The sequence below is a fragment of the Xenopus laevis genome, chromosome 1L (assembly GCF_017654675.1).
Source record: "Xenopus laevis strain J_2021 chromosome 1L, Xenopus_laevis_v10.1, whole genome shotgun sequence".
In the NCBI taxonomy this organism is placed as follows: Eukaryota; Metazoa; Chordata; class Amphibia; order Anura; family Pipidae; genus Xenopus; species Xenopus laevis.
This window is the reverse complement of record NC_054371.1, coordinates 58,326,144-58,352,022: the sequence shown is the minus strand read 5'-3', so window position 1 is coordinate 58,352,022 and position 25,879 is coordinate 58,326,144. Positions and strand designations below refer to the sequence as shown.

General features: G+C 39.3%; 2 protein-coding genes across 3 annotated transcripts; both read left to right on the top strand.

Annotated features, from left to right (window-relative positions):
- LOC108699322 (toll-like receptor 2 type-2) lies at nt 1-7,119 on the top strand. Its single transcript, XM_018231330.2, has 2 exons — nt 1-323; nt 4,516-7,119. The coding sequence occupies exon 2, from the start codon at nt 4,536-4,538 to the stop codon at nt 6,870-6,872; it is 2,337 nt and encodes a 778-aa protein (XP_018086819.1). The 5' UTR covers nt 1-323; nt 4,516-4,535; the 3' UTR covers nt 6,873-7,119.
- A 9,933-nt stretch (nt 7,120-17,052) lies between these two features.
- Nucleotides 17,053-25,621, top strand: LOC108699311 (toll-like receptor 2 type-2). 2 transcript variants are annotated; one of them, XM_018231323.2, is made up of 3 exons: nt 17,053-17,326; nt 20,149-20,477; nt 22,788-25,621. In XM_018231323.2, the coding sequence occupies exon 3, from the start codon at nt 22,803-22,805 to the stop codon at nt 25,137-25,139; it is 2,337 nt and encodes a 778-aa protein (XP_018086812.1). In that variant the 5' UTR covers nt 17,053-17,326; nt 20,149-20,477; nt 22,788-22,802; the 3' UTR covers nt 25,140-25,621. The 2 variants fall into 2 exon arrangements, with proteins under 2 accessions (XP_018086812.1, XP_041445365.1); XM_041589431.1 differs by lacking the exons at nt 17,053-17,326; nt 20,149-20,477 and adding an exon at nt 20,480-20,557.
- The last annotated feature ends 258 nt before the right edge of the window (nt 25,622-25,879 follow it).

Genomic DNA, 25,879 nt, shown 5'->3' with positions numbered 1-25,879 from the left:
ATTATATATTCAGTCATTAAAGCCAACCATTAGTTTAATTAAGAGATGAAAACATTTATTCCCTTCTGCATTCACCTGGGTTTACGACAAAGACAGCCAATCACAAGTAAGTCTGGCTAATCCATTATGTATAAATTTTTTTCCCCACAAATCCAGAACATTATACTCTTGCCAAAGGTACATGAGTATATTCTGATGCAGACTGGAACAAGAAGAGGAGAACGTTTACCTGTGAATTTAGCTTTCAAGGAACGATGCACACACTCTTTCTAGGGACCACAGAGCAGACTGAATAGTTTCCATCTTAACTACAAAACTATCAGGTATATATGTATTATTATTTGTAATTATTTTTGCTTTCTCTTTTCCTTATTTACTGTACTGCTCATATATATATATATTTATTCTGCTATTGACTAAATTTTGTATTTATTTAGTATGGTATTGACAAACATGTTCTTGCTTTTACACACAGTTGTAGGTAGATGCTATGTGTAGTTCTTCTGCATGTCAAAGACTGAGCATTGCCTCTGGTTAAGCCAATATATCTTTAGTATTACATTTTTTAATGGAATTGTTTAAAGAAATTGAAAACCCTGAAAGCACATGAATGTACAATTGCTTAAAGTGTTTTTGTAAGGACTTTTGCAATTTTGATCATTTAAGCCGTGATGGCTGGATGACTGGAGGAAGTTCAAAAGAGAATAGAACATGTGAATGGAAACAGCTTTAGTTCTTTCCAGGATTCTATGAGGTCTGGCATTGTGCAAAGACATTGGTATATTTCTAATATGTCATTATTCAAAAAGGGATTCTGTTCTCAACCTGAAAACTCCAGTCTGTTAGTTTGACTTCAAGAGTTTGACACAGTGCTATGTCTAATGTTTATGATTAGACAATGTTTATGATTACACTTAAAGGGATACTGTCATGGGGAAAAAAAAATTCAAAATGAATCAGTTAATAGTGCTGCTCCAGCAGAATTCTGCACTGAAATCCATTTCTCAAAAGAGCAAACAGATTTTTTTATATTCAATTTTGAAATCTGACATGGGGCTAGACATGTTGTCAATTTCCCAGCTGCCCCAAGTCTTGGATAGAGAACTGGCTGAAGGACTGATTACAAGAAGTAATGGAACATTTTCTAATTGAACCAGTGTTGTAAGTAGAAAAAAACAGGAGTCTGTCTTTGGTCCTTACATTTTTAACTGTTGATAAATGAAGCACAAGGTGCGCACTGTAAGCAATGCCTCTATTATTGCTGATGACAACAAATTGTGCAAAGCTACAAGTTCCAGGCAGGATGTTGCCACTTTGCAGAGAGATTTGACTAAAGCAGAGAACTGAGCAACAAACTGGTAAAAGAGTTTCAATGTTGATGAATGCAAGTTTATGTGCTATGGCATGAATAAATAACATGAATGTTAGTTATACACTAAATTGTAGTATGGTGGTAGCATCTTCTACTGATAATGATTTAATTGAGGTTTTAATCGACAACCTACTGCAGATGCCAACTCATATACATAAGTGATTTTGCTGCATATTGGCCTGCCCCTCCCAAGTCCCTGCCAGGTTCCACCCCCCATTCTGACAATCTATATGCATACACACAGGGGCGCTGTCCTAATGAGGCGAGAAACTCACATCTGGCAGCAGTGCCCCACGGGTTACCAGGGGTGGCAAAAATGCCGCTCCTGGCAACTTTAAGAGCTGAATTTCCATTTTTCAAACCAGAAACTCGGGTCTTCTAGCACAGAGACCCTAAAACCCTCTGCTGACGTAGACTCCCCCCTCAAACCCCCTCCGGTGCAAAAAGGTGGGCATGCAGGGAGGCGGCAGATTGCCAGGATTGCCCCTGCATGCACATACGTGTAGATATATATATATATATATATATACACACATACATATATATATATATATATATATATATATATATACATACATATATATACATACACACATATATATATATATAATATATATATATATATATATATATATATATATATATATATATATATATATAGTGAATAAAGTACCCCCTCTTGTAAAATATAAGGATATTATTAGTTACCGAGGAGTTTCATGACCATATAAAAACACGAGGCCGAAGCCGAGTGTTTTTATACAGGTCATGGAACTCCAAGGTAACTTCTAATATCCTCATATTTTACAACTGGGGGTACTTTATTTATTATAATACACAAATTTAGTAAGTCATGTGACAGAAATTACATCACTACTCACCGTTTATAACTGATGACATCACTACTCACCGTTTATAAGGATATAATTTACAGGATATCATGGCTTTTGTGTATTATATATATATATAGTCAACTACAAGAGGTCCTCTGCACTCAACCCATTATCAATATATTTAAGACAGAGACATTTTGTGCATACTGCTACTAAAAAATGCCTTACCCTTTAAACAACACAGGGATTGTTTGTCCATATATTGCAATATATTTAAGCTGGCCAACTACGTCAAAGTCATCCCATATCTGGCCAGTCCTACGCTTAATTTCATCTGATTCATTAAGAAATCAATTGCTTAATATACATTTTACAAAGGGACTAAATTTTACCTGCAACTTACTAGCTGCTTTCAAAGTAAAACTCCCAAACTTGGCTGCCCTTTTATTAGACACCAGTGGGATCACCTGACTATAGCTGGGAAGGGTGGGAGCTACAACATGGAGCTGGTCACTGCTCCTGTATAACTATAACAAACAAGGGAAAGTTGTGCTCACCACTAATATTTAAAACCATTAGGAGGGGGTGCAATGAGGCTGTGACCACAAAATACATATATATATATATATATATATATATATATATATATATATATATATATATATATATATATATATATATATATATATATATATATATATATATACATGCATATATATGCACTGGCTAATTATTGGCTAGATTAAGAAGTCATGATAAAGTGGAAGCAATGATTTAATAATGAGAATGGAAATAACAAGAACCTAATAAGGTGTAAACTGAGAAATAAGGCTAGTGGCAGGTTAAGGCAGAGTCCAGTTACAGTCAGAGGGCCATGGCTGGTGGAAGACAGGTGTAGTCCAAAAGACAGGCTGAGGTCTGGGTAGGCAGCAGACAATTGGAGTCAGGGCTGGTGGAAGACAGGTTGAGGTCTAGGCAGGCAGTAGGCAAACAATAAACAGGCTGGAGGTCAAACCAGAAGATCCGCAGCAATAAAAAATTGGGCACAGGATGGGGACGGGAAAACAGGAACAGGGTAAGGAACCAGGCAGGGACTCAGGAACAAGGCAGCAACTGGGTAGGGAATCACAGAGGTTCAATAGAATAACAGGCTGGGGAACTTTAATGACCAAGCTGCTAGGAGTTGCATGAAGCAGGCTTATCAATAGAAAATATGCAGTTACCGACATAAAAGGAGGTAACTGTGTGGAAGGGAGAGATACTCGATGCCTGTTAAGGAAACTCGCCAGCAAAAGATCTGAAACCTTCCAGTGGCTCACCAGAGTAATGCAGGAGCACACACAAGGTTTGAGTCCAGGTAGATCCTGAAACTAATGATATGCGTAGATTTGTTTTCTAGATTTTTTGTTTGCCATAACAGAACACACAGAACGGCAGGTAGTCTTGAGACAATAACTTCATCTCTAAACCCTTTGAGCTGATGGTAACTAGTACACATGCTTTCTCCAAAACAATGTCTAAATCGTACACATTTCAAATGGAAAATAATGGGTTATTGTTATGGTTGATGGATTACTCTATTGATCTAAACTTATAAATAACATTTACAACAAAAGAAGGAGTAAACAAGGCAAACCTCCCTACCCCTGTACTGGAGTTCATCACAGAGCCCTAAATTAAATCTTTACCATTTTTCTTCTCATGGGTTACACGATCTTTCTTCCTCCAGGCACATTGTACAAGGTATTTCCTTTTAAAGAAAGTGTGATATCCATGTGTTATTCCTTCAATGAAGGCTGCCTTGTATAAATGAAAACAAAAGACAGAACCTGGAAAATATATCCAATGCTCTGTGCCCCAGAAAGGGAGTAGAACTCACCCAGACCAGGGCATCAACTGGATTTTTCCTGACATCCCAGTAGTCAAGTCCAAAATATTTTTGGCCACTGACCAATCCACATCTTGACCTTATTTATTATTAAAAAAGCACGATTTAATTGATTTAATTGTATCAGGGACAAACTCGATAAAAACGAGCAAAAACCCGAATCATCCGTTTTTTTTCAGGATTTTTCACTAAAAGCCAGAATTTTTTTTCCACTAAAATTTCAGATTTCATAGTTCAAACTAAAATTTTTTGAGTTTTTACTGTTAGGACTTTGATAAATAACCCCGCAAAATGTTTGCTAAAGTTGGGAAGATGTTGTATTAAATTGCTCCATATTAATTTAGGATGTATACATCTTTAAATAATAATTTAATAATATAGTATGAAAAAGGACCTAACGTTCATTTGATTTTTTTTTTCAGGTGTTTTTTCAAGCAGTGTCATGTATATCTATAGTATTTGTATAATCTTCTCGTTGGTTGGTCCAGTACTTTCTAAAGGGGATACAGACTGCCCATGTGACACAGCAGATTTCTGCAATTGTTCCTCAAGGAAAACGATTCCACCTGGATTGCCAAAAAATACAAAGGGATTAAACCTTTCCAGCAATGCCATACAGATTGTCACTGAGACTGACCTGAACCCCTATGACCAACTGCAAACACTTCTGCTGCAGCATAATGAAATCCACACTATAAACGACGCCTCATTCCAGTCACTTGGAAACCTGGAAGAATTAGATTTATCATATAACAATTTAGGCCATTTATCTTCGGCCTGGTTTAGAAATCTGTACAAGTTAAAGCATTTAAATCTCTTAGGAAACCAATATTTAACACTTGGAAATAATTCACTGTTTACCAGTCTTTCCTCTTTAAGATCATTACGATTTGGAAATCTGAACTTTTCTGCTATTCGGAAGCAAAACTTTGAGGGATTAGAGAGACTAAATAAACTTGAAATAAATGCTGCACAGTTAACAGTTTACGAAGAGGGAAGCCTTGCAAGGATTACACAGATTAACGACGCTATTTTGAGTGTAAATATTTCTTTACTACCTGCACTGCTCACAGACTTGGTACATTCTGTGACCTCGCTGGAAATTACAGATACAGAATTCAGCACTCCAGCCGACATGCAAGCCTTTGAATCACTCACTTCCACCAGCGTGAAGCAACTGATTTTCAGGAACTGCACAATTGTGGATGCAAGTGGCTACAGATTTGTTGAAATTATCCAGACTTATAGAAATATAACAGACATCATCATGATAGACTGCAAACTTTTAGGGAAAGGATATCAGAGTCCATATCTGCAAAATACAAAATCTTCTGTTACTACAATTATTGTAAATAAAATGGAGGTACCAATGTTTTTTATATTTTCCGACCTTAGCTCATTGCATAAAATTGTACCACAGTTTACACACGTGACTATAACAGATTCCCCAGTGTTTTTAATTCCCTGTCCTTTTTCACAGTCTTTCACTTCTCTCCAATACCTGGATGTTAGTGGAGGTCGCCTGGATAATACTGCTTTAGAAAGCTCAGTGTGCTACCGTACGGGTGGAGGTGCATGTCCCATGTTGCAGACTTTAAACATCAGTAGAAACAGTCTGACCTCTCTGCCAAAAGTTGCAGAAGTATTGTCTGGGCTGAATTATCTCACTAACCTGGACATCAGTCAAAATCATTTTGGTGAGTTATCTACTTCTACGTGCAAATGGCCTAAAAACCTTAAATACTTGAACCTCTCAGATAGCCGGATGAGTATTATAAATACTTGCATTCCTACGACTTTACAGATCTTGGATGTGAGTTCAAATGATCTCAAAGTTTTTGCAATTAAAATGCCACATTTGACAGAACTTTACATATCAAACAACAGACTGAGTAAGCTGCCAGGAGGCATAAATTTTCCAAGTTTGGTCATTTTAAATATACGCAACAACGAACTAAATGATTTTGGCCAATCAGATTTGGAGTTGTTTCCCAACCTTACCACGCTGGATGGAAGAGGCAAAAATTATGTATGTTCTTGTCAATTTCTAAATTTTTTGCAATCAAATAAAGCTTCAATGGTTGGTTGGCCAGATGACTACATATGTGACTCTCCTACTTCAATAAAAGACATACGAATACAAGATGCAAACCTACCTCCCATAGTATGCCATAAAACATTAATTGTAACCCTGTCCTGTATTCTCTTGATAGTACTTGTAGCAGCTATTGTGGCTCTTTGCCACTTCCTTCATATTATATGGTACGTAAAGATGACCTGGGCCTGGCTAAAAGCCAAAAGAAAGCCCTTAAAAAACTGTGACAGAGAGATTTGTTATGATGGATTTGTTTCTTACAGTGAAAGAGACTCTGAATGGGTTGAGAATATGATGGTGCCAAAGCTGGAAACTGCTGGCCCGCCAATGAAACTGTGCTTGCATAAGCGTGACTTTGTACCCGGCAAGTGGATCATTGATAACATTATAGATGCCATGGAGAAGAGCTACAAAACCCTCTTTGTACTGTCAGAGCACTTTGTCAGAAGCGAATGGTGTAAGTACGAGCTGGAATTCTCTCACTTCCGTCTCTTTGATGAAAATAACGACACCGCCATTTTGATTCTGTTGGAACCCATTGAGCAAGAAACTATTCCAAAACGGTTCTGCAAGCTGAGGAAGCTCATGAACACTAAAACATACTTGGAGTGGCCTACTGACGAGGAGCAGCAAGAAGTGTTCTGGCATAATTTAAAAATAGCATTGAACCAGCAGACACCGTGAATTTATGAATCATTTTCCAAAATTATGTAAAGGCGGTACCTTTATTGGCTCACCAGGATCAAAATCATGGTAAACCATTAGAGCAGCACAATTCCTGTTTTATATCGGTCCAGTAATACACACCACCCATTCCCTCTTTGTTTTTAATTTCTTCATTTTCCTAAGGGTTATAGAATTGAAACAATATCTCCTTGTTTTTATTTACTTTTTTTTAGCTTGACAGTGTTATATACTGTATATTAGCTTGACAACGTTATATATATATATATATATATATATATATATATATATATATATATTGACAGTGATGTTTTAAATAAGCATATTTCATTTCAAAATAAAGTTTACAGTGAGTATTAAATCAACTTTTAATAATATTATTGGAAAAAAACAGTAACACTTGCAATTGGTATTGAATACTCGTTACTATAGGTGGACAATACACACCAGAACACATTTTAGTGCATACACACTTCAGTGATTATTCTGTCCAGGCAGAATCAACAGGCAATGTGCCCGGATGTAGGCCTCACAGCTTACGAAGATATGAAGGAAGCAGTAGATATAGGTGGTGACAGTTTACAGGTAAGATTAGAAGTGTGTGGTACATGGGCATCCCCTGGGACACCCCTTGTGCGGGTCATTCAGAACACAAGTTGGAGATAACTAGGAGATGTAAGGAGCTAGGGAGCCTCACACTTACCTGTTGCCTCTGCCATTGCAAACAAAGATTCCTGTTTTCTTAGGACAGATGGCACATTGAGTGCAAGTCCCACATCTATGCCACCCACAACAAGACATAGATACAGTATAATCATGCATTGTTCCAAAAAAGAAACACTTAAGTTAAAAAACGTCTACCGTTTTTATAAGAAACCTGACTGTATGCAGTGAAATTCTCCCTTCATTTACTTGCTCTGACAGCTGCAGATAGGAAACTTCAGATTGTCCCTAACTACTCTGCAGGGAAAGGATCATACTTTCAAACCAAAAGGGGGAAGGACTTCCCAGAACTGGAGCAGCTTTGTGTTACTGTAGAAAAGTCAGTGACCACATAGAGATTGATATCTGCAGCAGTCAGAGCAAGTAAATGAAGGGGGAATTTCACTGCATACAGTCGGGTTTATTTTTCAGTTAATAAAGTAAAAATTGTATTTTATTTTTACCTTTACATCCTCTTTAATGTTTCCAACTCCAGCTGCAGGGACAAAGATCATGGAGCCAGATTTCAACAGATAAACTGGGATTATATTTGGAGGATTTTTTTTGCTGCAGCCACTGGTTCAGGAGAGTTGGAGAAAGTTTCTATTACACAATACAAAAACTATAAAATCCACATTAGATTACATGACAACACAGGACCCAGTGCAGTCTACATATTCTGATTATTAATCAGTCTTGTTGTATCGGCTTCTGACTAATATTATTTTTGTGCTGTTTTCCTAAACAGCAGCCCGGACCACACTGAGCAGGGCAGCCATCAGGGGGGGACAGGGGGGAGAGTTGTAGGGGGCCCCGAGGGTAAGGGGGGCCCGGCCACGCCGCACTTTCTTGATTAGCTGGGCCCCCCTGCTTTCTGAGAACTGCCGAATTCGGGAAAGCGGGGCGAGAGCACAAGGAGAGGTATCTTCTGTCCATTACTTCCCCTTATTGGTCACTGAGTTTAAGTCCCGTTTGAGCTGCTCAGGGATTGGATAGTTTAGGTTTGAACTTCTCCTCCAGCTCATCCAATCACCATGCAGCTTTACCAGGACTTGAAATTCTGTGACCAATAAGAGAAGAAAATGCTGTCACTGGAAGAAGATGCAGCCACCTGTGCTCCCCTCCTCCCTTCTGTAGTTGGCAGTTCACTTACAGCAGGTGGGCCACACTAATGAAGTAAGTGTAACATGGCAGGGCCCCCCCTAAAGGTAACCCTTTGTGGTCCCTGTTGTGTGGTGGGGCCCTCGGCACCAAATTTTTTTTAAACTTCTGGGGGGGCAAGTTTTTTTACGTGGACGTTTAAGGGGGGCCCTGGCCACCAATTTTCTTATAACGTGGGGGTGGGCCTGGCCACCAATTTTTTTCACCATGTGGGGTTCTAGCCACCAATATTTTTTAATGGGGGGCCTTTTTTTTACTAACATGTGGGAACCATAGCCACCAATGTTTTTTTTAGTGTGTGGTGGGGGGTGGACCTGTGGGGTGGGGAGGGCGGACCCGTAGGTGGGGCTTGTGGTGGGCGCAGCCCAGGGGGCCCAGGAAATGTTTTCGTATCGGGCCCTGCGGTTTCTGATGGCGGCCCTGACACTGAGCATGTGCATGGTCTTGCAGAGATGTTTAACAAAGTTACAAGATGGTGATCCCCTGTGGCCAACTTTGAAAGCATAAATAATTTTTTTTAATTTGGCTTCTGGTGCAGTAACGTCATGTTTATGTTTAGTATACAAAATACAGCATTTCTAGCCTTATTCTATTTTAGATTTTTCTCTTTAACTGTTAGTTAGGGACATTGGAGTGCTCTTTCAGAATGAAAGTCTCCAGTTCTTTGAGAAACTCTATGCCACACTGGCTGTGTTATAAAATCAAGAATTTCAACTTACCAACGCCAGCTTTAAAAAACCACAGCATTCAGTTATGTTGAGAATGGGCAAGAAAAAATAGTTTCACTTCTGTGCTGAATTCTAAGGATTCGGTTTTTATGTTCATTTTTAACAACATTATGGTTGAGAGTTGGTCTCTTCCCCTCTGTGAGCCTTGTGACCCATGTTCCTCTTTCTTAGTACTGTTATTTTTTTTACCATTATTCCTCTTTCCTTATGAAATATTCTGCAGATTTAGTTACAGGGATCAATCTTTGGAATGTTGAACTTGTGTGGCCACACTGTCAGCAAATCTCATATTTATGAAGATCTGAGATTCTTGACCATCTAGCAAAACAGGGACAAGCGAAATGGTTATTACCCCGGTTATAACTAAGTATCATGTTTTCAGTATGTGACTGTATGCATGATGGTTTTGACAGAGGTACATACATTTTTGCACTTGGTGCCATTTACAACTAGTCATGGACACAACTGCAATTTAGACACCAGCTAACTGACCTCTTTAAACATCAGCTTGATATCTATTGCTTTATTGAGTGGCTTCTGCTAAGGCAACATTAGAAAATCCCCACTAAAATTCATATGAATGTGTATGACACACGAAGCAAAGTCAGACATGCCATAAAGACTACCCCCTAAATGGATTTAATGCACTTTGTTAACACCAGCCATCCATGAAAGTCTACTTTAGGAATGCATTAACTACAAGCATACCAATTAGACTATATTATATTAAGGGCATTGAATTAATCCCAGACATATCAACAAGCACACTCCAATGAATCATTATCCCAGACATGTTTAATGTCACGGCCTGTACTAGTGCTAGGCAGGACAGGCACATACTTAGGGTGCAGTTGCTGTTAGGGCACAGTTCAGAGTGACATTCTGGGGTGGGACAGAGCCACCGATTAAGGCAGTAAGGTGGAGGTTTGAGCAGACAGGGGTAAGGTTTACATGGTACCAAGCAAGTAGTATTGCCTTGGCCAACAATTCTACCAGGCTCTACAAAATAATACTCCTCAGGCTTCATTTAATAAGCCCTTGCATCATTGCTGCTCTCTGAATCAGTGCAGTGCACAGAGCAGCCATGTCCTAATCACCTGGTTCACCTTTCAAACAGTTGTCAGTTCAGTTGTTTTCAGATTGTTCCCCAGAAATAAATACCTTTTTCAATGACCTTCCATTTTTTATTTTTAATGTTTTTTTTTCAAAATCTAAGTTTAAAGTTTAAGGTTCCTGTCTCTGTTGTTTGAGTCTGGCAGCTCAGTAATTCAGGTGTCTGAACTGTTACAATTTTATATTTAGTTGATACATTTCTCAGCAACATCTCTGGAGTATTAGCAACTATTGTATCAATTCTAACAGCTGCCTGTAAATTCAGGGATTCTGCTCAGCAGGGACAAAGATAAGAAATCAACTAAATGTATCCATTTAGAACAGTTTACAGGGTCAGCGACCCACCTCCCCTCCCAGAGCTGCTTTAGCAGTTAAAACATTACACTTTACACTTCAATATTAGAAAAACAATCACACATAGAAAATAGAAAGTAATTGGAAAAAGTCTTTATTTCTGTTGAACTATCTGGAAACAACTAGATGTCTGAAGGTGAACAACCCCTCTGCATTCTCCATTCTTGGCTTTGTTGTTGTTTCTGAGAATGAATCAGATATTTGCTTGGTCATGTAACAAGCCCCATTTTACATACTCAGATATTATGCCTCAGCCAACTGTCACAGTGATTCTAATCAGTTTGCCAGCTGAGGTTGGCTAGGAATATTGACCTCAATCTATGGACACAAATGTGTTACTAATGAAATAATTTATTGTGTATAAAAGTCTTCCAGTACCATATCAAGGGCAAACACTGAACAGTAACAAGAGAGTCAGACGATACATACCTTATTTAAATCCTTTATTTAGTTTGGTTCCCACTCAGTATTTTTAGGTTTGCCTTCTCTCTCCAAAGAGCATTGCATGTAGATATGAGTCAAGGGAGCAGCTGATCCAATTGTCCAGCTCAGCTTGCAGAACTAGCATCACAAAACAAGATACCAGGCAACTGTGACCTGGAGTATTTGGAATAGTGTGTTTCAGTAAAAAAGCAAGTCTGTAAAGGTGGGTATACACATACACGTACACATATTATTGGCTTTGAGGCTTTGTACCATTGTCAGGGACTTACCTCAGTAGCTGGCGCTGGGTCTGATAGGCGCTCTGCGTTCCAGCATGGTGCGGGTCAGTGACGTCACTATGGGGGCGTCACGGCGCTGATTCCAGGGAGCCAAGCAGTTCAGCGTGATGATGCAGGCGTCTCCATTAAAGTCTGCACAGAGGGGATTTCCAGTGCTCAGACATCGTGTTTCCTGGCTACATTTTGAGTAAGTTACTCTCATATATATATTGAAGTCGGTTTTGACTTGTTTCTGCATCTTGACTATTCTCCTATATTAACCCTTTGAACTCTGCTTGGATTTGAACCTCTGTTGTCAACCCTGCTTGCTGTTTGACTATTCTCCTGTATTAACCCCTGGAACTCTGCTTGGATTTGACCCACTGTTGCCAACTCTGCTTGCTGTTCAACCATTCCTTTGTGTTAACCCTTGATACTTCGATTGGACTTTATTTATTGTTGCCGACCCTGCCTGCCTTCTGACCTCTCCGCTACGCTTATCCTTGATACATAGACTGTGATTTGCTGTTGCCGACCCTGCTTGCCTGATTTTTCCACAACTGCTTAACCCCTTGATATCCAGCCTTGTGTGCTCCTATTTTGTCGTTTGGGATGCCTGCCTGATCTCTCTGCGATGTGAGGTTCGTGACCAATCCTTAACATTGGGCAGATCTTCAACTCCTGCTGGTCTCCACGCCTGAGCCAAGGTGCTTCCTAGAACCTCTCCCTGCAACTACAGATCTTCGCTTCCTGTGGCTACCACCATATATCTTGTGTTTCTCTGTACTCCTGCAGTCACGTTATCCAGCGCTGAAGTCGCACTACAGATTGGTGTATCCAGCTAGATTTACAGGCTCCCATACGTCATCTTCACTGGCCTCCCTCCGTACCTATTTGGGGGTAGAACTGGTGAGGGAGCTGTAAGGGTTGTCTTCCTCAACGTCAGTGGTTTCACCTGGATCGGTAAGTCTGACAGTATGTCCGAGCCATATCAACAGGAACCACTTGAGGAAGCTAGTATTCTAGAGACTTTGTCCCAGCAAATGGCGGCCCTGACGCGAGCTGTCCAAGACTTGGAAGGTGGTTATCAAAGCATTCAAACCCGTTTAACCGAGCTTCCAGTTGATGACGCCGACAGTTCCCCTGCATCTTCTTCCGGGCGTCTTGAACCAAAGATCAGTTTACCGGAGAAATTTGGCAGGGATCGCAAGCAGTTTCGGTCCTTTTGGAACAGCTGCAGGTTACTGTTCTCCATGAAGCCCAAGACTTATGCTGGTGAAAAAGTCAAGGTGGGAAGTGTCATTTCTTTTCTTCAAGGAGAACCCCAAACTTGGGCTCATCGCCTTTTGGAGCTAAATAGCCCCCTTCTGAAGGATGTCGAGACTTTCTTTGCAGCTATAGCATCCTTATATGATGATCCGCAGCGTCCGGAAACAGCAGAAGCCACATTACATGCCCTCATGCAAGGGAAGTGCCCTGTGGAAGATTATGCTGCGGAATTCCGGAGGTGGGCTGTTGACACAAGCTGGAACGAGTCTGCCCTCAGACTTCATTATCGAGTCGTCTGTCAACCCAGTTAAAGTATGAACTAGCCAGAGTGGGAGTTCCTGTTCCTTTGGATGAGCTCATTCAGTTTACCATCCAGATTGACAGACGCAAGTGGCAGCAATCATTGATTCAGGAGCCAGTGGCTGTTTCCTCGATTCCTCTTTTGCTCGTTTCCATGGTATTCCATTACGTCCAAGAGCTCAGCCGGTGATGATCAGAATGGCGGACGGTTCACCTTTAAGTTCTGGACTTGTTTCTTTTGAGACTGAACCCTAAAATGTATTAATAAACAAGTCTCATCTTGAAATCATTCGTTTTGACGTGGTTCCTTCTCCTCTGTTTCCAATCATTATCGGTTTACCATGGTTAAGGGTTCACAATCCTATTATTGACTGGGCATCAGGGAAATTATCTTTGTTATCCTCTTATTGTCTTAAAGTGGACCTGTCACTCAGACACAAAAATCTGTATAATAAAAGTCCTTTTCAAATTAAACATGAAATCCAATTTTTATGTTTTATTAAAGCATTCATAGCTGTTGTAAACTCATTTAAAAAGCTCAGCTGTCAATCAAATATTGTCTGCCACTCGGGGCAGACAATTACTTTCACTTTACATTCAGCACTTACTAGATGTCACTGCTCTCCACACATTCCCCCGTTCTCTTAACCATTTAAACGTGTAGCCAGGGCATGGGAATGGACATCGGGTCCCCCATTCTGGTGCACAAACAAGATTCTGAGATGATACAAGGCTTTTCTTAAAAACCGTGTCCACAAAATTGCTGCTGCCTGCTTGCTATCATTTTGAATTCCCAGACTGAAGGAAACAAGATTCAAATCATTTATACAGTGTAATTAAAGTTCATTTTGTCCCCTTTAAGAACTGTTTCAAAAGAAGGTCGCCCGCCTCTCAGCAAGCTTTGGTCTGTGTCTCAGAAGGAGATTTGAGTTTATTATCAGCGGTTCCAATGGCATATCACGAATTTTTGGATGTCTTCAATGAGAAACGTGCCGATGTTCTTCCTCCACACCGGGCATATGATTGTCCTATTGACTTACTCCCTGGTTCAACTATTCCGTTTGGGCGTATTTTTCCTCTCTCTGAACCCGAACTCAAAGTTCTACAAGATTATATAGACGAGAATTTTATTAGGCCCTCCACGTCTACAGCAGGGGCAGGAATCTTCTTTGTTGAAAAGAAGGACCATTCACTTCGACCCTGTATTGATTATCGTGAATTAAATAAAATTACCATCAAGAACAGGTATCCTCTTCCCTTAACTCATGAACTTTTCCAAAGATTACGTTCAACGACTATTTTTTCAAGACTTGATCTTAAAGGAGCGTACAATCTAATTCAAGTAAGGAAAGGAGATGAGTGGAAGACTGCTTTTCGCACTCGCTACGGACACTACGAATATCTTGTTATGCACTTCGGTTTATGCAACGCGCCAGCAACGTTTCAACATTTCATAAATTATATTTTTCGGGACATTTTAGATACTTTTGTGGTGGCCTACTTGGATGACATTCTAGTCTATTCTTCATCATTGGAGGATCACCGTAGACATATGGGAGGTTTTTTCTCGACTGCGTTCAGACAACTTACTAGTCAAAGCGGAAAAGTGTGAGTTTGAAAAAGATCAAATTGAATTTCTGGGATTCATCATCTCTACTAACGGTGTCTTTATGGACTCCAAGAAAGTGTCTTCCATTCTTGATTGGCCAGCTCCTAGTGACCGCAAGGCAGTGCAAAGATTTATTGGGTTCTCTATTGGGATTTGACCCACTGTTGCCAACTCTGCTTGCTGTTCAACCATTCCTTTGTGTTAACCCTTGATACTTCGATTGGACTGCCTGCCTTCTGACCTCTCCGCTACGCTTATCCTTGATACATAGACTGTGATTTGCTGTTGCCAACCCTGCTTGCCTGATTTTTCCACAACTGATTAACCCCTTGATATCCAGCCTTGTGTGCTCCTATTTTGTCGTTTTGGACGCCTGCCTGATCTCTCTGCGCTGTGAGGTTCGTGACCAATCCTTAACATTGGGCGGATCTTCAACTCCTGCTGGTCTCCACGCCTGAGCCTGTTTCACCTGATGCCAATGTGCTTCCTAGAACCTCTCCCTGCAACTACAGATCTTCGCTTCCTGTGGCTACCACCATTTATCTTGTGTTTCTCTGTACTCCTGCAGTCACGTTATCCAGCGCTGAAGTCGCACTACAGATTGGTGTATCCACCTAGATTTACAGGCTCCCATAAGTCATCTTCACTGGCCTCCCTCCGTACCTATTTGGATGTAGAACTGGTGAGGGAGCTGTAAGGGTTGTCTTCCTCAACGTCAGTGGTTTCACCTGGATCGGTAAGTCTGACAACCATATTCTGTCCATGCGTTATGAGCAGTTAATATCTGTTAGTGTATGGCCAGCTTTACGCAAGAGAGGAAGCCACACTAGTACCCCATAAATAGTAAAAAGTTTTCCCAGTAGCAGTAACCAGTAGCAACCAATAAGATGTTTGCTCTTAAAGGGGGTGGTTCACCTTTAAGTCAAGGTTTAGTATATTATACAGTGACCAATTCTCTATCTAAAGCTGGCCATAGACGCAAAGATCCAATCGTACGAATCGAGGATTTGTACGATTTTCGGACCGTTTGTGGAGAGTCCCGACATTTTTCGTCCGGAGGAGATTGGTCGTTTGGTCGTTTGGTCGATCGGACAGGCTAGAAAATTTCTGTCGGCTGCAGGTAATATCTCTGCGTGTATTGCCGATCGTACGATTTTCAAAGGGAGACTGTCACTAGCTTTGGTCGGACGTAACTTTCGTACGATTGCTGTCAGGGGCAGAACATCGGCTGATCTGTTCTTTTCTACTTTATTTGATCGGAATGGTTAGTGATCATAACTTTGTAACTAAAAGCCCCTGTTTTTGTAAACACATGCACTTGCATTTATACTGAATTAGACAGGGGACCAGGGAGTGTGCATAGACTAATTGGACAAATCAGTTGCATTTCCATTGTATTTAAACACATTTTTACTTAAGCTGGCCATAAACGCAACGATCTGATCGTACGAATCGAGGATGGAGAGTCCCGACATTTTTCGTCCGGTGGAGATTGGTTGTTTGGTCGATCAGACAGGTTAAAAGATTTCTGTTGCCTGTCGATAATATCTCTGCGTGTATTGCTGATCGTACGATTTTCAGTGGGAGACTGTCACTAGCTTTGGTCGGACATAACTTTCGTACGATTGCTGTCAGGGGCAGAACATCGGCTGATCTGTTCTTTTCTACTTTATTCGATCGGAATGGTAAGACTTTGATCTGAATGGTTAGTGGCAGGTCGGGAGATGGGGAAGTCCGTACGATCGGATCTTTTCGTCTATGGCCAGCTTTATTCTTGGAGTGACCAATTCAAATCACAGCCACCAGTTATGAAATGTTGCTATGCTCCTGACTCCTGTGGCTTTGTCTGGGTTTCAGAACGTTGAATTCTGGGCATGACCTTAAGTTAAGAACTAGTTAAGCACTGTCTGTTCCTCTCTGCTGACATTTATATTGAAACGTGACAGAATGAAATATATAAAATATGACAATCTTTAAAAATTTTTGTTTAATTTTAGATACAAACAGTGTTAGTAGTAGTTATACCTTCTGTATACAGTACATTTACCATCTCATCACATACTAATATTTAATCCACAATCTTGCACTGATTGCAAACTGACTGCCCCAGCACAGATTACACTGATTTAACTGGGCATGCTGGGAAGTCAAGTGCAACAACAGATGTAGATGACTAATTCACTTGGGTTATACAGTGAGCAAATTGCCTGACTGTTTGGGTATGTGTCTGCTTCCTCTTCTCAACCATTCCCTGTTGGCAGACCCAGGCTGAAGCTCATGCATAAGACATGGATTTCCTCTGCTCCGCAGCTTCACTGAAAAAAACTATCTCCTCCCATAGAGGGTTGCGGCTCAGTCTTGTCACTTGATCTCTCAGTGTGTGTGTGACAACCCTTTGCAGGAGTGGACCAGACTCACACACAGAATCCAGCTTCTACCAGACTCACTCTGCACAGAAATCACCTTCCGGAATCCAGCACCCATCCAGGAACTCAGCCCCTCACAAGCTGCATGCAGGTTGGTATAAACTGAGGAAAGATATTCTGTCTATCCATAGAGATCTGATTTACAACATTCCCTCTGAAACTGCCACAAACTGCTGCACTGCTATCTATCTATCTATCTATCTATCTATCTATCTATCTATCTTTCTGTCTGTCTATTATCTATCTATCTATCTATCTATCTATCTATCTATCTATCTATCTATCTATCTATCTTTCTGTCTGTCTATTATCTATCTATCTATCTATCTATTATCTATCTATCTATCTATCTATCTATCTATCTATCTATCTATCTATCTATCTATCTATCTATCTATCTTTCTGTCTGTCTATTATCTATCTATCTATCTATCTATCTATCTATCTATCTATCTATCTATCTATCTATCTATCTATCTATCTATCTATCTATCTATCATCTATCTATCATCTATCTATCTTTATATCTATCTATCATCTATCTATCTATCTATCTATCTATCTATCTATCTATCTATCTATCTATCTATCTATCTATCATTTATCTATCTAATGAATGGCAGATTTTGTAGCTCAGCGCCTTTGAAAGGCCCTAGGTCATGTTTTGCTGCTGAATAGTTCTCTGATACTATGGAATGGCTCTCTCATTGGCCAGAAGGGTAAGTTTGTGAAATGCCAATATGTATGTCCTCTCCTTTACTGCTGCTGAGTAGTTCTTTGATACTACTGAGTGGAACAAACCCACAGGTCAGATGGACAGGCATGTGATTTGGAGATGCCCAGAGGGCAGATTAAAGCTCAGTACCTTTGAAAACCCCAAGTTACATGTTTTGTGCTGCTGAGTAGTTCCACAGTACTAGGGAATGGTAAATCTCATTTGTCAGATAGGCAGGCCTATGACTTTGGGCTAAATAATTGACAAATTAAAGTTTAGCAGAACCCCTAGGAACATGATTTGTAGCATTTAGCCTAATGTACGGAATGCCAAAATCTAAACTGACATTCCAAAAGGCAAATGAATTAATTGGCAGACAGGGGACCAATGTTTTGTGAACAAAAATAGCTGGCGTGCCATCACTTGTGATATATATGCAACTTGTTGCAAGTATTTGTCCTTGTGGATGGGAGGATGGTCCTTGAAAAGATTTGCTGCATTGTGTTGTTCAAACACTTTTTTTTAATCAGTTGTGAGGAGCAGAGTTCAGTTATCCACCCTAAGGGGCATATTTATTAACATTGGAGACAACCATAGCAACCAATCAGCAATTAGATTTGAACAGTCGCCTACACATTAAAACCCAAAAGCAAAGATCTGATTGGTTGTCTCCAATGTTAATAAATATGGCCCTTAGTGTTCTAGCACTTGCACCCCACAAACTGGTAAATTACCCCCTCTGTGTTTAGTCCGTAAGCAGATAACAAACACTGTACATAGACTACAATTGTACCAGTCTCCCATATAGATCTAGGGGGGCATCCATGGCAGTAAATAAGTTTTCATTTTTAAGCCCCTAAGAAATTCCTCTGCAGATTGAGAATCACTGTGGAATAGTTCCTAAATGCAGCATAAAAACAGGAAGATCCAGTTTAGAACACAATTGAGTGAAAAGTGAAATGGCGCCTGCAACAGTCTTTAGTGGTAGGAATAAATGTGGAAATGTAGACTCCGTGGGCAAAGCCACAACTTAATCATCTATGAAGAATATAGGAAGGAAAATAGAATAACTAAATAGGAAACTATTTAGACAAATAGCAGTCAACTGTTTGATGAACAAATACCATGTATTTTCGTAATGAATGGAGTCTGCTTACACTTCTCAGATATTGCACGCATGGTAAAGAGGAACCATCTCATATATTTATATATATATATATATATATATATGTTTTTACAATATGTATGCATGTATATATAGGTTTACAAAGTTATACTTGTATACAACATACAGCAACTTACATTTTTATAATACATTACTAGGACAGACAAGGGAAACAAACATCGTATATAAAAATAAAGAGTTTCAATGAGTGCTGCATATTAAGAACCACTATTGTTGGGGCATCAGTGCCTGAAAAACTCCTTGTTGGAATCCAAACTGCTTGGCTAGTTGGCCTATACTTGTCTCTGCCCGCCAACATGAGCTCCATAAGATCTGCCATTACACTAGGTGGCCTAGCTTATGGGGACTATGGGCTTTTACTCTATATTAAGACCGTTAAATGACCCCTGATTGTGAATGTACATTCCAAATTCTGGCGTGGTATATTTTATTGTCTAACTGCATTGTAAAGAGATGTGTGCTCAAAGGCTAATGTTCTTGCGGCTCACACCAGATAAACTAGTTTTGATAAAGCAATTATAATACTTTATTGTCATGCCTTTTACAGTTATTGCTCTGAATTTTTCTCATTTCAAGAGCATGTGGGAGTGCTCAATACTAAACCCTGTGCAGCGTAAAGTAGTAATGTCTGTAAGGATGTGCTAGTATTGATATGGACCAGAGGATTATTAGTAACAAAGCAGACTCACAAACCCTTCAAACAGGGATATTTAGAGAAATAACTATAAACGGCTCCAGCATGCCTCACACAAAATGTCTGCAGTACCAACAGCAAGTTTACTGGAACTTACAGTGTCTCACCCACATTGTGCTAAGACTGAAAACAATTAGTGCTGCTTACTATGGAACCTGGGGCTTGTGTCTACAGCTATTAACACCATTACCCTTAAAAATGAAATGATGCCCCCTACATGTTCCCTCATTCCCTGGGTGGGCATACCTGATAGTTTAAAAGCAACTGGTCTAGATTGCACAGGTCATGTATAATTAATTTATATTTATCTTTTTATAGGGTTTCACTAAAATTTCATCATTATCATGTGCCTTATGGATCAAAGTCTTTAATATTTCAAGACAACTTGGACGGACTTTTGCCTTTTTTTCAAGCCAAATTAACGGTGAAATCTTCATCATAATCATCATCATCTCCAATCATTTTAATTGTGTTCCTAGTAGTCTAAAGCAACTGGACTTGCTGAATTATCTTTTCAAAGGAAATTTCAGCAATCATCCAAATGGCTTCTTCAGTTCAACAGTTCAGTTCGAGTGGAAGGAAATTTTAAACCCTAAAGGATAACCCAGTCAACAAAATCCAATCACAACGGTTCCACTGCTGACAAGGTGAGGTTGGAGATTGTCAACAATTGATTCCAGGGGTGGTGGGCTGCCAATCATTTTGTATAAACTGCTGGGACTTCTTGGTAAGTGTAGATAAATCAGTTTCATTTACATATCTTGTTAACTTGAATAGGAACGAATGACAGTTTTATTAGAGAGAGGGGGTGGTGGGCTGAATTTCACTGCTGGGGAAAACTAAAGTTTTGTCTCCAATACCAACAAAGTAAGTAGGGAAGGACAATCAGATCTCACCAGGTGAAACGAGAGAACCTGTCATCCTAAGTAATTCCAAATCCCTTTCTATCCTGTTAGATAAATAAACTTTACTTAGCCTATATGAGTTTTTAAAATGTTCTTTCAGTCTTGGAATTGACAATCACAGCATACAGGCAGGTGATATTTTGGGGTCACTATTATTTGCAACATCCCAAAATCTTGTGAATGCTCAAAAAATAGGGACCTGATGCCCAGACCCATGCACAAGCTGCACAAGTATAGTCAGTGAGTTAAGCACTGCGCATCTTGACAGCGCTATATAAATAAATGATGATGATTAGTTGAGAGGGGCAATGTGAAGAGGGCAGTGACATCAGGGAAGTGAAGAAATGAAAGTGAAAGTATTTGATGTGCCTGAGCCATTGAAGTAGTGAAGGCAATATATCTAATAGCTGAGATTTGTACATACTAGTGATGCACCGAATCCAGGATTCGATTCGGGATTTGGCCAGGATTCAGCCTTTTTCAGCAGGATTCGACCGAATCCTTGTGCCTGGCCGAACCAAATCCGAATCCTAATTTGCATATATAAATTAGGGTGGGTAGGGAAATCACGTGATTTTTCATCACAAAAGAAGAATTTTTTTAACTTTTTCCTTTCCTGCCCCATATGCATATGCAAATTAGGATTCGAATTTGGTTCGGTATTCAGCCGAATCTTTCACCAAGGATTCGGGGATTCGGCCGAATCCCAAATTGTGGATTCGGCGCATCCCTAGTAAATACATTTATAACATGCATGGATGTTTTATTAAAAATAAGAATCCCATATTTAATTTGAAAAGGACTTATACAGCTTTTAATGTCTGGGTGACAGGTCCCCTTTGAGGATGAGTTTAAGTGGGTTTGTTAGTGCCACTCAATGTGCATCTTGGAGAATCTGGGAACAAAGTATTATAACAGCCTTTCTTCCATTGTTATCTGCAGTTATCATTGAAATCAGTGTTTGTTTATCCCATTCTGTTCTCTGGTTCTGACCCCCAATTCCAGGCCACCCGATCCTTGGCAAGAGTGGGAGATGCAAGGAAGATATGGGTCTCTCCCCCAGAACTTATCTACTGATAAGGGCATATGCCATTGGAGTCAAAATTCTTCCAACTCTTTTAATAAGCTTTAACATTTCAGGAGTCAAAGCCAGTCTTTGCACAGCATGTAGTAACAGTGAGACAGAGGCTGCTTTTCACTGCAGTCACCATTAAAAATAATTTTAAATAAATTGATTATTTATTAGAATTACATTTCTTTAACTGTAAAAAAAAAATGTTTTTGGGTGGAGGACCCCTTTAAGTTTGGTACAGTACATGTAAAGGGATGCATTGTTAGGACTTGCACCCTCATGATTGGTTCAGTTCTTTACACATGTCAGTAACATGGGTGCAATTTTAACACAAGTCAAAATCAAGAAGTTGAACAGAGAGATATACGTAATTATTTTTTATATTGAATTGAGCTAATGCACAGACAGATATTCATACTGCTTCTCTATACCATAAGTGCACAAGCAAACTATTTGCAACTTTATTTGCCTTTTATAGCTATATAACCTATTCTTAATTTTAAAGGGAAAAGTGGGTTGGCACACTGTTAAGCACTGCCATTGGCTGAAAACACATCTTTTCTAGATTTTTATTGAAAAATAAACAATTAGAAAACATACAAATATACAGTGAAACCTCAATTTTACATCCCCTGATTTTAGTTTCCCCTCATTTTACATTGTTGTTTTGTGGTCCCACCTATATATTATGCATAATAAATTTCCCTGATTTTACATTTTCCTGGATTTTACACCATTTTTTTCTGGTCCCTTGAAAAATGTAAAATGGGGGTTGTAGTGTAATACAATTACAAAGAAAATCAGATCTTAAATACAAAAAAAAAAACATACTTTCTACCCTGGGCTTGGGCTTCTATTCTTTAAAATACATTTGGCAAGGCTAGTAAGCTAGTTTTCTGCTCCATCAAACCATAATATTTGCTTTAAAAACACAGAAATCGAATGGTTTTTATTTATTTATTTTTATTATTTTTGTTTAGGTGCCTCACAGCAAAATGACGCATTTTACATACAGGAGCTGCATAATCTTTACACTGGTTGTTTCAGTACTTTCTAAAGGGGATACAGACTGCCCATGTGACACAGATGATTTCTGCAATTGTTCCTCAATGCGTTGGAAAATGATTCCATCTGGATTACCAAAAAATACAAAGGGATTAAACCTTTCCAGCAATGCCATACAGATTGTCACTGAGACTGACCTGAACCCCTATGACCAACTGCAAACACTTCTGCTGCAGCATAATGAAATCCACACTATAAACGACGCCTCATTCCAATCACTTGGAAATCTGGAAGAATTAGATTTATCATATAACAATTTAGGCCATTTATCTTCAGCCTGGTTTAGAAATCTGTACAAGTTAAAGCATTTAAATCTCTTAGGAAACCAATATTTATCACTTGGAAAGAATTCATTATTTGCTGGTATTTCCTCCTTAAGATCATTACGATTTGGAAATCAGAAATTTTCCGCTATTCAGAAGCAAAACTTTGAGGGATTAGAGAGACTAAATAAACTTGAAATAAACGCACCACAGCTGGGACTGTATGAAGAGGGAAGTCTTGCAGCAATCAAGCAAATAAACGATGCTTTTTTGACAGTGAATATTCAGAAACTACGTGCGCTGCTCAATGACTTTCTACATTCCGTGACACTGCTAGAAATGAAAGACATGCAGTTCAACCACACCGAGGACATGAACGCTATGGAGATACTCAATGATACCAGCGTGAAGCATTTGCTCTTCAGGAATTGCTTCATTACCGACGAAAGTGGATCAAGACTAATTGAAATTATTCAGACTTACAGAAACATAACAGAGCTTATCTTGGATGACAACACACTTTTTGGAACAGGGAGAGGATCCCCAGTAATTGGAGATAAGCCCTTTTCTGTTACGACGGCTATTATCAATAAATTGCACATACCCAATTTTTTCTTGTTTTCTGACCTTTCAGGAATTTATAAACTTGCTTCAAATTTTAAAAATATCGCCTGTACAGACAGCAAAGTTTTCTTAATGCCGTGTGCATTTTCGCAATCTTTTACTTCTCTTCAATTTCTGGACCTTAGTGGAAACATCCTTGCCAACGCCATGTTAGCAGACGCTGCGTGCCGGGGAGCGTGGCCCATGTTGCAGACTTTAAACATCAGTAGAAATCTTCTGACCACTCTGCCAAAAGTTGCAAAAATATTGTCTGGCCTGAATCACCTCATTAACCTGGACATCAGTCAAAATAATTTTGGTGAGTTATCTACTTCTGCGTGCGAATGGCCTGAAAACCTAAAATACTTGAACATCTCAAACACTCAAATGAGTCAAATGAAAAATAGCTGCATTCCTTCAACGTTACAGATCTTGGACGTGAGTTTAAATTTTCTCACCGTATTTACAATTAAAATGCCATATCTGACAGAACTTTACATATCAAACAACAGGCTGAGTACATTGCCAGAAGGCATACATTTTCCAAGTTTAGTAATGTTAAGTATAAGTAAAAACAAACTAAATGACTTCCGTCAATCAGATTTGGATTTGTTTCCCCAACTTACTACACTGGATGGAAGAGAGAATAATTATTTATGTTCTTGCCAATTTTTAAGCTTTATGCATTCTCATAAAATTACATTGGTTGGTTGGCCAAATGACTACATATGTGACTCTCCTTCTTCAGTAAGAGGCCTAAGGATACAAGATGCAAACCTACCTCCCCTAGTGTGCCATAAAACATTAATTGTAACCCTGTCCTGTATTCTCTTGATAGTACTTGTAGCAGCTATTGTGGCTCTTTGCCACTTCCTTCATATTATATGGTACGTAAAGATGACCTGGGCCTGGCTAAAAGCCAAAAGAAAGCCCTTAAAAAACTGTGACAGAGAGATTTGTTATGATGGATTTGTTTCTTACAGTGAAAGAGACTCTGAATGGGTTGAGAATATGATGGTGCCAAAGCTGGAAACTGCTGGCCCGCCAATGAAACTGTGCTTGCATAAGCGTGACTTTGTACCCGGCAAGTGGATCATTGATAACATTATAGATGCCATGGAGAAGAGCTACAAAACCCTCTTTGTACTGTCAGAGCACTTTGTCAGAAGCGAATGGTGTAAGTACGAGCTGGAATTCTCTCACTTCCGTCTCTTTGATGAAAATAACGACACCGCCATTTTGATTCTGTTGGAACCCATTGAGCAAGAAACTATTCCGAAACGGTTCTGCAAGCTGAGGAAGCTCATGAACACTAAAACATACTTGGAGTGGCCTACTGACGAGGAGCAGCAAGAAGTGTTCTGGCATAATTTAAAAATAGCATTGCAACCAGAATTCTAAACTTATTTCTGGGCCAAATATGTACATTTCTGTTTCAATACATGGTAAAGTTCTCTTTAGGGGAATTCCATCCCATTTATGTAAGTGAAATTTATGAAAATGTCAGTCTCAGCAATTTCCCAATATGAGTTATTTGTAAATGTAATTACTATTGAAAGTGGTATTCGTTTGTCCCATGTTAGTCTTTGCACTGCTTGTTTTGACTTAAAAATGGAACAATGTAGCAGAAGCCCCCTGGGAAGAAGCATGCACAATATTGTGGGAATTGATAAACTGATTTCTGCTACCTTGGGTTTGAACCAGCAGTGCAGAAAGGGATATTGACATTTCAAGTATTGTATATTGGAATATCACTTAGAATTATATTTTTTATATTATGCAAGTATAATTTAGGGCGAAGTTTCCCTATAAGATGAAAGTATTATCAATGTTTTTTGTAATGCCTTTTTTATTTTTTGTACAATTAAATATTTACAAAGCAATGTGTCTTCGGGTTGTTTATGTTTGTATACCTTTTGTAAATAAAGGCAATTTTATTTCATTTAGTAGATTCAGCTGTCCTGTAAAAATACAATATATATATTTCCTTGTAATAAAATTGCTGGTCTTGTTGGATGCTTAGAATAGAATTAAGTAAGGTCTTCCTAACCTTTGGGTATGTACACCAAAAAAGGGCTGCCATGCTATTTATGATGGGTCTTTAGACTTTAGGGGTTTGAGTCCCTTTTGCAGTCTAACTT

Bases quoted from the DNA above. Each gene is read 5' to 3' on its own strand.
- LOC108699311 (XM_018231323.2), top strand. From the start codon at position 22,803: ATGACGCATTTTACATACAGGAGCTGCATAATCTTTACACTGGTTGTT.
- LOC108699322 (XM_018231330.2), top strand. From the start codon at position 4,536: ATGTATATCTATAGTATTTGTATAATCTTCTCGTTGGTTGGTCCAGTA.